Source organism: Cavia porcellus, unplaced genomic scaffold (genome assembly GCF_034190915.1).
Source record: "Cavia porcellus strain 051 isolate PalLab524CR breed Dunkin Hartley unplaced genomic scaffold, mCavPor4.1 scaffold_30, whole genome shotgun sequence".
NCBI lineage: Eukaryota > Metazoa > Chordata > Mammalia > Rodentia > Caviidae > Cavia > Cavia porcellus.
This window is the reverse complement of record NW_026947513.1, coordinates 21987144-22002692: the sequence shown is the minus strand read 5'-3', so window position 1 is coordinate 22002692 and position 15549 is coordinate 21987144. Positions and strand designations below refer to the sequence as shown.

The 15549-nt window shown below is 35.3% G+C and overlaps 1 protein-coding gene across 1 annotated transcript in view; it reads right to left on the bottom strand.

Moving 5' to 3' along the window:
* Window positions 1-205: 205 nt before the first annotated feature.
* Window positions 206-15549, bottom strand: part of Slc30a9 (solute carrier family 30 member 9) — an 83590-nt gene continuing 68246 nt past the window's right edge. Inside the window, exons 16-18 of the mRNA XM_063240564.1 lie at window positions 7947-8076; window positions 5411-5524; window positions 206-1690 (exon numbers count right to left, since the gene is read on the bottom strand). Coding sequence (XP_063096634.1) covers window positions 1646-1690; window positions 5411-5524; window positions 7947-8076 — 289 coding nt within the window. The 3' untranslated portion in view covers window positions 206-1645. The remainder of the gene's footprint in view (window positions 1691-5410; window positions 5525-7946; window positions 8077-15549) is intronic.

Here is a 15549-nt window from a genome sequence, read left to right as displayed (position 1 = left end):
ATATATATCACATGCTAAGTGCTCTACCACTAAAGTACATCCCCAGTCCAATAGTTTTATATCATAAAAATAAAACCAGAATGTTATTTCATTTAAATGTACAATATGTGAGATGCTCTCTAATAGTTTTTTTAAAAAGTACAATATACATTCTTATAATTTTCCAGCAAATGACATTACTGGATCAAAAATTACCCAGAACAAATCCTTTAATCAAAGATTTATTGTGTTTCCAAAATGACAATCTAATTCATGACAATCTATTATAAAACTTACTTCCACCTCAGTAAGTTTTAAGACACTGACTGCATAAATAGTTAGGTCCATAAATCAAGCACTCACCCAGCAAACAGAACAGCAGCCACACTCTTACACAAACAGTGCGCACTGCTACCTAGACATAAAGCAGAGTTGTGTCCTACAGAAAACTCTTCCTTTTCGCTGAATTTTCAGATACTTCATGAATCATGTTTTTGCATCTTGCTATTCCATAGTCATCAGAAAGTTATTCATTTACATATGTTATAACAATATGTTATGCTAAATGCCCATTTGTAACTGCAAGAAACTCCTAGAAACACTATTGACTATATTATACAAAGTTGTCACACAAGTTTCAGTGTAAGAGATTTACTTTTCCCTCTTAAAGCAAAAAAAATTCCCACAGTTCACATTTACATTAGTGCCTTTTAAATAAATTAAAAATAAAATGCTGTCCTGTCTGTAAAGTTATAAATATTTCTAGTTCATTTTACAGAATATTAAAATGCTTGTAGATGCATTAACTCCCAGGAGACATTATGGCACTAAAGCCAGTTTAAAGAAAGAAGGAAGAAAAAGAGAAAGAAAGAAGGAAGGAAGGAGCAATGAAGGAAGGATGGATGGATGGACAGACAGATGGACGGATGAACCAATGGAAAGGAGGTAAGGAAAAATGAAAAAAAAAGAATCATCATACTGGCCCATGTAAATGTCCAGGATTATTTATCTCCTAATATCAGAAAAACTGAAACAAAGAAAAAGTGAAAGAGAAACAAATTTTAGAAAATAATAACTATGGTCTAAAGAAGAGTTCTGGAAGATCTTCAATTTGAAAACAAAGTTATTTCTGGAATGAACATTTGTGGATGACAAAGTTAAGAGAATGTAACTCTCAATGCTCAGGTTAAAATCACGAAGTATGCAGAATATTTCCAATTATATCAAGAAAGACAAACTTTGAAACAGAGTAACCATTTAAAAACCACACACCAACATTCAGCCAGAATATTCAAGCCTGACAGACATCGATGGAATAAAGTCTTTAGTAGAAACAAAACTGAATGTTATAATCCCATGGATACCATTTACCAATGCAAAGAAAACATGATTGCAATGTACAATACATAATGACAGGCTACAACAAGAAATTATAAACAATTTAAGTATGCAAAATGATCCCTATTAAAGCATAAAAACATGATTAGAAGGGATTGATTCTGTGGCCTGTTCAATTGCTCTTTATATAAAACATTAGCTCCAATTGGAAGAAATGGCTTCCGAACGGTGCTGGCTCCTTCGGGTTGGAAAGAAGGAAGCTTGCTTTGTACAGAGACTCAACAAGCTTGTTTCCAAGGCCCCACCAAGATGATTCACTCCATCAAGTTTAGAGTATCTCCAAATCTACATGCCGAACTTCAGGATTTCGTTTCTGGAAAGAAAAATCACATTATTTATAGCAAAGAAAATCTTGGGAGTTTTCTACTCCTTTATTACAGATGGTGTATCTAGGCTAGATTTCAACATGGTAAGTCTTCTAGATAGATAAAGAAGGATGCTTAAGTCAGAAAAAACAGGATGCACAAAGACAGCCCAAAAAAGCAGTTACTGGCTCTGAGGTATGTATAGTCAGCACAGAAGCCACAAAAAGGGCAGGCTTAACAACGAGGCTAGAAAGCAGGCCCAAATCAGGCTGTTAAAAATCTTAAATGCTAGTTTAAGGAACTTCAACTCAGCAGCAACAAACAGGATCTTCCTTCACGATACCTGCAGTAAGTGAGGAAGAGACGCAGGTAAGTAAGCCAGCAATTACAGTATTCTGCTGCTACAGAGCAAAGGAAAGGTTTTAGGTTTTTCTTTCCTATGAATATACAAAAGAAAAACATTTAACTCAATTTGGGGGGAATTAAAAAAATACTGTGAGAATGGCGATATAGAGCAGTGCAGGAAAATAAACAACGTTAAACCAGGAGAAGCAATATAAGTTATATAAAATATGGCATGAAATTTTAAAAATGCTAAAAATATTAAAAACATTTATGAGAGGCAGAATTAGGGAATAGACATAATGAAGCCAGTAATACTTCTTATAAGTATTAAAGTTATTTCACTATATATTTTTGCATGAGTTGCTAAAAGATTAAAAAACTTTTAGTTTTAGTTTTACCACACAGTCTAATAAGACTTACATTAAAAAACTTTTAGTGTTTAATCTAAAGTAAGGGAGAAAAGCTGTTGTAATTAATCCAGAAATTAATCAGGATTAATAACTCTTAGCTTAAAAATAATATCCCAGGACCATGTGCTTATTATTTATATTACAGGGATTCAGTTCTAAAAACAAAAATCTAGTATAATATTGCAATTTTGTTGAACTATGGCATTCTTTGAGTGGACACAGACTTTTTATAGGCAGTGCTGCTGGTGTGTGCCGAGGGGTCCTTTTCTTTAGGATCTGAGTGTGAGTGGCCAGGGACTCCAAGCACACTATTGTTCACAAGTGTATCTGAAACTATTCCTTGTCTAACTCCTTAAATTCAATATGGGAGGAAAAATCTCTAGACAGAAATAAAACTCTTGCCTAGTTAGCTGTTCACAAGAAATCTGGCATTGTATAGTAAATGTGTACTCTAAACACTGTATAATACATGTGTACTCTAAAAACATCTCGACTTACAAAGCTAATTTACCATATTTTTAAAATCAAGTTTTCCAACCTTCCCAACTAATTAAGTTTATAGAATACATATATGCATAGTACAAAGCACACACACATTTGTGGAATAAATAAAAGAAATAGGATTTAAATTTCTTAAAATGTAATGTTTACTGCTTTAACAAGATACTATGGACATAACAGACACTGGCATTTGATATGCAAAACTGAAAAATGAGTAACTTGTACTAACTTATAATTTTTACTTATTTAGCACATACTTTCACATTTACTATGTCTCATGCACTACTTAATGCAAACTGCACTATTTTAAGCCCGCAGATAGGTTTTATTCCAACACTCATGCAGATACAAAAAATCAAATCATATGATTTATTTTGCAGTGCTGAAGACTCAAGAAAATGCTATGAGGTGGATGCACTAAAGCAGCAAAGATAAAATAATGGGCAGAATGTAGGAAATTTGCTAGTGTGATGGCAGCCTCCCACTGAAGTAATTTCCAGTAAAAATATTTCATCTCAAATATAAAAAGCTTCATGGGAGGTGGGAGAAAATAGGGGAATGGAAGGGGAACAAGTGAAGAGGTAGAATAAAAAAGTTAATGGTTTAAATATCTTCAAAATAGTAAGATATTTTATAATTTTGCAACTCCCATTTTATAGTATCAGAATTTATGAATTAGCCTATTATTTTTTAGTATCCTTACACAGAACTATGCAAATTCTAGAATCTTAAATCAAAAATATCATATAATATGCAACAGTATAACTGAACAGAAATGTCTAATGGCTGTAGTGGTATAGAATTAGGTTTATAAAGGAAAGTCACACATGGAACTTCACTGTCCCCTCCTCATGGACAGAAAGTCTTTCAATGCTAATTACTACATTTTTCAATAACACCATTTAGAAAGCAACCATGAGTCATTAAATGAGGGAATAGCTAGTGCACAAAATTTCAGTGTTCAAAAGAAAATCAGCTTATTTTCACGATTAGAAAGAATTATATTCAATGTATTTCCTTTTGATACTTCAACTAGGAATAACTTTCCTTTAAGATTAATCGTGCTTGATTACCTTAGCTGAAGATGTTTCCCCTTGCTTATGTTGGTTAAACTTAGCTTCCCACTTTGAAAAATTTTTATAAATTGAAAACACTATTAATGATTTAATAGTATCTGAACTACAAAGTTAATTAAATAAAAATAACTTCTCTGTGATATGGGAAAATACAGTTGAGAATGATCAATTATTTTGACTTCTGACTTCCTGTTTCTATTAAAGTATGCACATTTAGTTCATTTTCCTTAGCAAAATTAAAATCAAATAGAATAAAATTCCTTTTTTTCTGTGTTACCCTACTGAAGAATAACCAACTCACATTCTATATAAAACAGTAGTTTCTCATGGTTCAAGGACTGTGGACATCCTGAAACTTTTGAAGGGGGACTCTAAAATCACAGCTATTTTCATAGTAAATAAGGAATAACTAAGATGCTATTTGCTTTTGCCACTATGGAATTTCCTATGATGGCCTAAAAGCCATGCTGGCAGCTCAGCGCAATTAAGCAAATGGAACCAACCTGTACTAGTGGTCACTGTGTTCCTTTACTGACACATACTCAACTGTTAAAAACCAGTTTTACTTTAAAATATCCTTTATGAAATAGTAACAGGTATCAATTTTGTTAAACCTCAACCCCTGAATACATTTTGTAGGATACCATGACACACTGAACATGGGTATAACATCCCTGCTTCATACTGACATATGATGGCACAAAGAAAGTACCCCTCTGATTGCTTTTGTTATGAGCTGAATAAATTGCTTTTTTATCAGAACACTACTTAAAAGATGTGCATAATTCAGTGAGTCAATATTTTCCAAAATACCAATTTATGATGTTATCGAATCATGCACAGGTGAAAGACTCATTAAGAGTACAAAAGCAGACTAATGGATTTCAATGTAATAACATAATAGATAATTAATCTTATCCCAGAAAAGGTCTAGGCTTTGCCCTCAGTTTTAGACTCTTGAAAATGTCCTAAGAATGCCTTTGCTTAGCTGCGAGTGTTAGCTACCACATAGTCTAACAAGACTTACAATGGGGACTTCAGGTCACATAGCATCTGTTTTACATCAGGAGCTAGAGACAAATGGTCAGCTTTTTACAGTCAGTGAGATCTTGGGACATCAAATCTCAAATAGGCTTCTCTGGTTAACAATACTTAAGACAACTGGCATGCATCAATGTCAGGAGAGTAATGCTATCCATAACTCTAAGAGGAGGACAGCACCAATGTTTCACATTTGGAACTTCATTGGATTCTGCCTCGCATGCATTTACCAGTTATACAGTCACTGACAGTGTTGAGTATGTAGAGGATACACTTCGCATAGTGTCTGGTGCAGAGCAAATACCAGAAAAACAGCTGTCACTAACACCGTGTCATTTTTATGAAGGTATCTTACCTTCAGTTCCTCCTCAAGCCTATCTACTTCCGCTCCTAAAGTGTCGATAATATTTTCTCCATGTTTAAGCATAAATGTTTCTAGTTCTTCAGGAGATTTCACTTCTTGAATTTCCTATAAAGAAGAGAAGCGGGAAAACTAAGCATTTCAAAAGTCATAGTGGTACACTAATAAATTTTAAAACTTAATAATGAACCCCACAAAGTTTAATGAAAAAAAATTTAGGTCACAGGCAATGGATTTCCAAAAAAATTCAATTCAGCAAAATTCAGTAATACTACACAGAGGCAGAACTATAAAATCAGTGGTAGAGTATTCAGGTAGTATTGGGACAATTATTTTCCTGTAAGGAAAAAATACTAAACCTCCATTTTAGTCAATTAAATAAATAATCCCAATTAGATTAAAGACTGGGAGTTAAAAAAATAATAAAACCTTTAGAAAAAAACTGAATTTTTTTGTGATAATGGGTAAAGTAAGGATTTTCTTTGCACAAAATAAAAAGTATTAAGGAAGAGTACAATTTAACATTAAAATTAAAAACCATGTTAAATTTTCTACACAACAAACTGCAGAAAGATATTATACTTATAAGACTGAAACAGTCTTAGTATCCAGCATATTGGAAATAAAATATTTACCAAAATATCTGCCAGAATAATACAAATTAACTAAAAACAAAATAAGAAACAATGTAGAGGAAAGTGTAATAGTCAATGAATTTCAAGGTTTATTAACCTCACTACTCCAAGCAATATAAATTATGAGATATTACTTCATACCTACAGTATTGAGAAAAATTTCAAAACTATCAGTATAATCTAGTAAGAATATGAAGCAACAAAAACTTTGATACACTGAGGGCAGAAGTTGAATCAACACTTTGGAGAACAATTTGATAGTATCCATGGAAGCTACAGGTAAGAATGTATTCTTGATGGCTGTTACCTATTTTAAATCTAGCTATCTACTATCCTGAAGAAACACCTGCCCATGTGCAATAGGAAGCATGAAACATTTCTGGCCCTCAAGCATTTCATATAAGGGATATTCAACTGATATTGAAAATATAATGTTGAGATAGATCTGATAAAGGCAAGTGGCCATATCTGTGCTGCTCATTATGTTCTGCAAATTCTCTTTCAAACTACAGCAGTCTTCTCTTCTTTGTGGAGATACATTACAAGACCTCCATGAGTGCCAAAAACCAGATAGTAAAGAACCCTATACATTCTATGTTTTTTCCTATGCCTATGACAGTAAGGCATAAATTAGCCACAGTAAGAGAATAAACAATAATAATAAAACAATTATAGCTATGTACTGCAATAGTTCTATGAGTGTGGTCTCTGACTCTCTCTCAATGGCCAAAGTGTAGACAGCATATACAACATGTACAGAATATGCAGGACAGTAGGATACCTCATGTCCTGGGGAAAATGGCACAAGATTTCATCAGACTATTCAGAATTGTAATTTAAAGTTTACAAATTATCTCTGGAATTTTCCATTTATTAATTTTGAACTGAGGTTGACTGATTTACTAAAATCATGGAAGGTGAAACTGAATGACATGGAGGCAACTGCCATATTCTTTTTAAAATTTCTGTTTTCTTTTGTGACACTGGAGATTGAATCCACAGCTTTCACAAATTACATCTGAGTCATTTTTTCATTTTGAGCTCAGATCTTGCCAAACCACTAAGTTACCCAGGCTGGATATGAATTTACAATCCTCCTGGTTCAGCCTTCTACAGTGCTGATACAGACATTCCTTACTTAATGAGAGTTCCTATCCCAAAACTAGGGTGTTAATAAACTGGTCGCTAAATGAGGAACTGTATATAATATATACATTATAATATTCAGAACAAAGAAATGGTTAAAGGAAACTCTAACTTGATGACTGCATAAAACTATAAATACTGTGCTGTATAATAAGAAAAAAACTACAGTACTGTACAAACAAGGTGTACTGTACAAAAAAAAACCCATTGAGGCTCTATAAACAAGATGTATAGAACTATTAAAAAAAAAAAGGTTGTAAGTCTGAACAGTGCATCTTGGTCCTAAGTACGAATAAATTAAACAGTTAAGTTATTAAATGAGGAATATCTGTATCATACATATGTGGCACCATGGCCAGCTGCGAAACTGCTGTCACAGATTCTGGAATCAGATATCAAAATTCACAGATGTGTAAATAAAATGTTGGGCAAGTTACATAACCTCTCTGTGTCTTAATTTGCCTGTATGTTAAAATGAAAATGTTATTTTACCTCACTGGGTTGTTGAGAATAGGTCAGATAAAATAAATAAAATGCCTGTCACATAACAAGCCCTAACACCTTACTAAGTTTGCTCTTTTGCTATCTCCTCCAATCCACTCTACAGAAAATAAAATCTGTCAAATTTTAGAACCTAAGAAATTAATAGCTGAAGTTACTTTAAAAAAAGTTTTAATTTATTTTTTTAAAGTTTTTTTTTTTTTTCCTGCCATCAGCTACATAGGAAAAAGATAAACATATAAACTTACTTGTAGCATCTGGTCAAAATCTTGTTTCTCCAAATATGATCTTGTAACAACTCGGCCATCAAAATCTACTTCTGCCTTAAATCTTACTTTACCTAATCCCAGGTCTGTGGCTTTAACATCATGAATTGCCCTGCAATCAGTAACAATGCATACAAATTTACACATACATATGTACATACATACATACATACATATATGCATACATACTCCAATGGCAAAAAGCCCAGAATATCTCCACCAATGATGACTATACACTAAGATTGTTTTGGAGTAGTCACCATAAAGTATCACTGATCATTTTCTAAGGTTAAGTTTTTGCATGTAATGCTATATAACAATGCATATTAACAAATACTATAGTATTTGTATACACATAAGTTACAAAACTGGTAAATTATCGATTCAATTCTAAACTTTTTCTAAAATGCTGCCATAACTTTTTTCCTCATATATTCACTTGCCAGGTTTTTTTTTTTTTTTCCCCCTTTTTCTTTCTTTTTATCGGTACCGGGGATCGAACTCACGACCGCCTGCTTGCAAGGCAGATGCTTATGCCGCTGAGCTAAATCCCCAGCCCCACACTTGCCAGTTTCATAAATACCATTTACAATTCCAGTGCCCTAATATACTACACAAGCATTCTACTGGTCTTCAAACAACTCTATGAAGTCGACCAAGAATGGGATACTGCACAGGATTGACGAGAGAATAGGCTAACATATAAAATACTTATAAAGTGCTATCTTTACAGATACCACAGTCTCAGAGAGGCATAAGTGATTTGTTCAAGATAGTTCAATTAATGAAAAGTAGATGAAGACTCTTCCACACTGCCTCTCTTCAGACATCAAAACTGTTCTGCCTCTTGGGAAGGAAAACAGTTACTAAACTATAACCACTTTTCAACCCTTACCCTAACCCTCAGGAATCAAATTTTTAGCTTGGTATGGCAGCACACACGTATAATCCCAGCACTAGGGAAGGTGAAGCAGGAAGATCACCGAGTTTGAGGCCAGCCTGGGCTATAGTTAGTGAGTCTGTAGCAACATTCTGGTATACTTCAGGTGCAGTTCCTGTTGTTTCTGTCTCCTAGAAATGGCTGATCACTGTGATGCATATTGTAAAAATCAATCAAAGACAGCCAAGTACTCTACCTCTGTACTTTCTCTTTGTAACCTCATAAAAACTTCTCTCCCTAGGTCTTCAGGGTCTGACATTTTGAGGGACAATTGAGTCCCTATCAGTGCCTGTGCAAATTTATTTAAAATAAATTTGCCTCTAAATCCTGGGCGTCATTTCAGTGTTTCTTGTTTGCCATTCCAAGTTCAAAACTAGCCTGAACTACACAGCAAGACCCTGTTTCAAAACAAACAAACAAACAAAATAACATCTTCCCCTTTAAAATAGCTGAGAAATCTTCTCTTTTCAAAGGTGATCATCAAAATATATTTTCTATATAGAGTATGTAAGAAATAACAAAACATTCTGAATCCTGAGAACAGAGTCTACTAGAACAATAAGCTTCAGTGAGACTCCAAATATCATTAAACCATTTCAATGTTCTTGAACAAATTACCAAGTCCAAGTAGTCCAAATAAAGAAGCTGTATCTATCACTATGTAACGTATAAATAAATGGCTGAATACTCATAAAGTTACATATGGTCAAGTTAAAAATGAAACTTGTCCAGACTGGGAAGAGTCTATTTAAAAAAAAAAAAAATCTTTTTTACTTTAGTTATCACAAAGTATTAATATATTTCACTAGCTAACAAATACTTAAGTAGCAAAAGATGAGTATCTTTTTTTTTTTTTGTACTGGGGATTGAACTCACGACCACCTGCAGGACAGGTGCTTATGCCACTGAGCCAGCTCCCTGGGACATGAGTATCTTCTGATACACTTTTTCTTTATACTCTTTATACAGAATTGCAGATAAAAACTATCTGAGAACAAGCAGTTTCTGAGAGGCTCCCAATAATTGATCACTATCTCCTGTATCCTGTGCGTCCTTTCTCCTTGAATGTTAGACTGTACTTTTTTTAAGAGTAGGCAAATTTATTGGGAAAAGGAATGGGGAATAGGAATGTAAAACAAGAATAGTTCCTTAGAGACAGGAGTAGTCCCGACTGGGCTGCTGAAGTTCCTTACTTTTAACCCACAGAATATGGCCAAATGACATAATGTCATTTCCAATGTCTTGCGACTAGTGTGATGCTTTTTCTTGTTCACAATCAATCTCTACTGCTCTGATTAAGCAAGCTATTATCTCAAAGTGGCCCACATAGTATTTAGTTCTGTCAACAAATGTGTAATTCTAGAGGTAGCTCTTTATTGTCTCAGCTGAAAACTTCATTCCAGTTTATGAGAAAGCCTGACGTACACAACCCCTGTAAACAGTGCCTAGATTCCTGACTCAAGGAGCTATTACATAAACGCTATTTAAAGACAATAAGCTTGGACCAATTTGTCACATAGCAATATGTAGATAATACACTTACTTAAAAATTGCTATGAACTTTCTAGATGATTAGCACTTATTTTTTCCAACAATTTAACTCATGAATCTTCATTTTTGCAGAAAAGTCTGGATTTGCTTGTCTTTCAGTTTAGTTCTTTTTTAGGCTTTAATTGTAAGCAAAAGGTGGAGATATTAATACCCTACTCCCAATAATGGGCAGAATAACAAGGTAGAAAGATCAACAGGAAAAGTAAAGTTTTAAACACTACAGCTAAGTCTAATAAACATCTATAGAACACTCCACACACCAGAAGATATTTCTCCTTTTCTTTTTTTGTTCCTTTTTAATTAGTATATATTTGAAATATATAATATACTTATCATAGAGAATTGGTAAATACACATATCACATCTTAACCCCTTTTGCTTCCTCTTCTTCTACTGTACTCCGCATCTACCACTATTACTGGATGGATAAACAAAGTGTGGTATATGGGGTACCACAGAAAAATATGGTGAATGTTTAAATTTTAAAAACTACAGTAAAACACATGTTGCCATTAACTCTCCTGAAAGCATTCTCCCTTATTTTGAAGACACCTATCCTATTTTCTTGCCACTTTCTTTTGGTTTACTTGGGGTTTGGGGGTTTTGCTTGTTTTTATTTGGAGTCAGGGTCTCACTATGTATTTCAGGCTGGCCTGGTCACTATGTAGCCCAAGCTGACCTGGAACTTCCGGTGATCCTCCCGCCTCTTGCCACTTTCTGAAGCATTTCTGAAGTCTTCTGCATCTGTGGTTGCTCTTCAACCTTCCTCAATGCCCTGAATCAATTCAAACTGTTTATCTTTTATGGTTGTTTGACTTTGGGGAACAGTAAGAAGTTACAGTGTCAGATCTGGTGAATAAGTGCATGAGGACATACACCATAAGGTTTCTATACAACACCTGGCAGCGGCATTTCTGTATTTTTGATCATATCATATAAAGACACAAAAAGACTTGTAGAAGGGTTTCAGAATACAGCAAGAACAATGGGATAGCTGGGTGTGGTGGCTTATTCTTATAATCCCAGCATTCAGGAGGCTGAAGCAGGAGGATTTCCATGAGTTCCAGGCCAGCCTGAGCTACACAGTGAGTTCAGTCAGTCTGAACTACATAGAGACCCTGTCCCCCAAAAAACAAATAAAAACGGAACAATGGGATAAGTGTGTTCAAAGTGAAAGCGAGTATTTTGAGGGAATTAATGGCAATGTGTGTTTTACTGTAATAAATTTTTTTTTTTTTGTCTTTTTCCTTTTTATCGGTACCGGGGATCGAACTCACGACTGCCTGCTTGAAAGGCAGGCACTTATGCTGCTGAGCTAAATCCCCAGCCCAACTGTAATAAATTTTTAAAATTAAAACATTCACTGTGGTTTTCAATCTTTCCATGTCTGTATAATGGCATATTATCCATAAAAAATGAAAGCCTAATACCTGTGGCAACATGAATGAGTCTGGGAGATATTATGTTAAGTAAAATAAGTCAGACACAGAAAGACAAATAGTGCATTGTCATGTGGAAGTTAAAAAAGTCAATTCCATTAAGCAGAGTACTGTATAATATTGATTACTAACGCCTCGGAAAGGGTATAGAAAGAGGATAGTTTAACGGATACCAGTTGTAGTTGATTACATATTTCTTTTTTTTTTTTTAAATTTTATTTAAGGAGAAAAGAAGAAAAAAAACAGTGAAAGGGTACAAGTTATACAGATTTACAGAGGAAAAAAAATGAACAGTAGGAAATCACTAGTTAATGGATTACATATTGCCATCTTAGAATTAATTGTTCAAGTCACAAAATTAAAGCTTGTAGAGTGGACATTCCAACAATGATACTGCAAACAGTTCTGTTCAATGATCCAATAAAACTCAGTGATATCATTTTCTATCTTATACACTTAAATATACATGCAGTTATATAGTTTAGAGCACTTTCTTTTCCTCTCTTTTGTACAATGACTATTACACATTTTGGGTTTCATTGCTCCCACAATTCTTATTGCTTTTTTGGAAGACAGTAAAACCAAATGTGACATAACAGAACAGAATTGGTCAAGTCAAAAGGGTGGACATAATAGATAATGTACAAACATAATACAAGGTGATCAACAATGGTTACCATAATGCCTCCCGCTATCTCTAGTAGAATCGCCTATATCATTAGTTATAATACAATTGAACAAAACAGTAAGGAACAAAACCGACAAAACCAAAACATTGGAGACATTGTAGGTCTTCAAAAGTAGATAAAAGTCAACGAGAATGGGCGTTATAATGAATCTCATTATCTTCACATCTGATGCCTAAACTTTCGAACCTGATACTATCCAGCAAAACAGAATAGGGGAACATCAGACAAAAACAAGATGGTGAGAGTAATACAGGGCTTCCAATCGAGATAATAGAAAGTCAAAGTGGGTTACTATAATATATCCTGCTATTTTTTCCCCTTTAATTAAACGGATAAAAATAAAAAAGTAAATAATGGAGTGGAGATTGAGATAAAAGAGGGCATAACAGCGAAACAGCGCAGATTAAAACATAACCATTTAAGCAGAATAGTGTTTCACCACCAGATAATTCCGACCCAAAAGTAGTTACCATATTGACTCTTTCCTTGAAGTCCTTGAGTACAACTTCGTATACTGTAGCATTAAGTATATCAAAACAATGTAAAACCATTTAAGAGAATGACAGCATTACAGAGTATTTAGAATCGACTAACAGAAAATGAACAATGGTTTCTGTATAATCTCCTCGTCTTTAAAAGGTTTTTGCTTATACTATTGTACATAATAAAATCCAATAAGATACAACCTATTTAGACCATTGGAGACAGAAGAACAAAAGCTAGATGAGACTTCAAAACAAGATGATACTAAATCAGTATTACCTATTAAGATGTCATTTTCTCCAAAATAGCTGTTCCTATCATCCAATCTTCTCTGTCTCATTTCTGTTGAGCTCTTTTTCTGTCAGTAGCTGTCAGTTTGTCTTCTTCATTTTGTTCTCTGCTCCATTCGTTGTGGCCTCCCCGCCACTACTTCTGGGTTCTTTGTATTTTTCTTTTTTTAGAATATCCTGCAATACTTTCTGTAGAGTTGAATTGGTGGTTGCAAATTCCTCTTTATCCTGGAAACACCTTGTTTTTCCATCAATTTCCAGGGACAGTTGTGCAGGATATCTCAATCTTGGCTGGAGATTATTATCTTTCAAAGCTTGAATTATTTCCCCCCATGCTCTTCGTGATTTGATGGTTTGTGCAGAGAAATCTGCTGTAATTCTGATGGGTGTTCCCTTGTAAGTGGTCTGTTTCTTGTCTCTGGCAGCTTTTAATATTCTGTTCTTGTATTGAATTTCTGGAATTTTTATTATTATATGCCTGGGTGTTTCTCTGTTTGGGTTGTAGGTAGCTGGGGTCCTGTATGCCTCGTACATCTGAGTATCTTTACCTTTTGCTAAATTAGGAAAATTCTCCTGGATTATTTCTGTGAGTAGCTTTCGTAGTTCACTTGTTTGTGTCCCTACTTCTTCTTTTATGTTCTTAATCCTTAAGTTATGGCTCCTCTTATCATCTTCTTGTCTTTGTATTATTGCTGTTTGTTTCTTTGTTATTTTTAAGAAGTTTTTCATTTCATTCTCCCATATTACAAGTCTGCCCTCCAGATCAGATAGTCTGTCCTTAGTTTCTTTCAAGCTGTTATGCCAGTCTTGGATAGACTTCTTAGTTTCTTGATAGTCCCTTTGAACCTGCTTCACGTACTCTACGCTTTCTCTGTTTTCTCCATCAAACGATTCTCCCCTCTTTTTCTGTTCTTTCATTCCACCATCTGTTTTTTCCTGGGTGGTGCTTAGCATTTCTCTAACTATTCTGCATACTTCTAGCTTCAGGTCGTTGATAACTTCATTCCTGAATTGGTCTATGAGGCTCTCTATATGGCACTTTATGTCTATTGGTGCGGTGTCCGCTATTGCCTGTTTCTCAGAATTGGGGGCCGAGGAGCCTTTCTTGTTGCTGCCTCTTCCCATATTCTCTGTTTCTTATATATGCAAGCTTATATGAGAGGCCCAGCTTCTCTCCCTGTCAGCCACAGCCTGATCGAATTGTGCTGGTTAGGTGTTCCCACTCACCGTTGCGCACCAGGCAGCCTATGCGGGGCCCGCCCCTCCCAGCCACCGTCAGGCTCTGGGATCTGGGTTGGGCTAGCCTACTGGGTCCGCTGGCAGCGTCACGCAGGCCCGGCACTTTTCATCAATCCCGCCCGAGAGGGGGATGTGTGGCTGGAGTCTCCACCGCGCCCTGCTCCCGCAGGACTGCTCCGGCCCAGAAAGTCCTCTGCTGGAGTCAAACTGTGGTGGAGTGTCAGTTTCTCTCACTCACCTCACCACTAGTCGGTGCACACCTCCCTGCCCGTCCTGTTTTCGACTCCGTTCCCAGATTGCCGTTCTCAGAGCTTCCGCGTCTCTCTCCTTGCCGAGCTGATGTAGAGGCAGCCAGCCGCTGCGGCGGGAAACCCAAATCGCGGCTTCCAATGGCGGGGAGTTCAGCCTCCACACCGAGGCTTTTCTGTTCCTGTTTTAGCACCAGGACTGCATTCCAAGTTGGTTTCTCTCAGCCCAGTTCGTTCCTGAGTCAGCAGAGCATATCTCCACCAGCTTATTCTCTTTAGTCCGCACCATTCCTGGCTTCTGAGCCGAGCCTTTCAGAGAGCCTCCGGTAGTTGCTGTTATCTGTCCGCCATGTTCTCCCAGAAGTCTGATTACATATTTCAAAATAACTATTAAAAAGGATTCTGAATGCTCCTACTCCAAAGAAATGAATGTTTGAGGTGATTGGTATGCCAGTTACCCTGTTCTAATCATTACAAATTATATAGATATAAGGAAATATCACACTATAGCTCATAAATATGTATAATTATTATTCACAACTAAAAATAAAAATGCATATATTAAAAATTAAATTTAAAAAGAAATTAGAAGTATTTTGGATCAATGTGATATAATATACCAAAATATCTACAATGTAAAGAAAGTAGTACCTAAAGGAAAATTTATCTGTACAAGTCTATGAAATTAAATACTTAGTATGTGAGT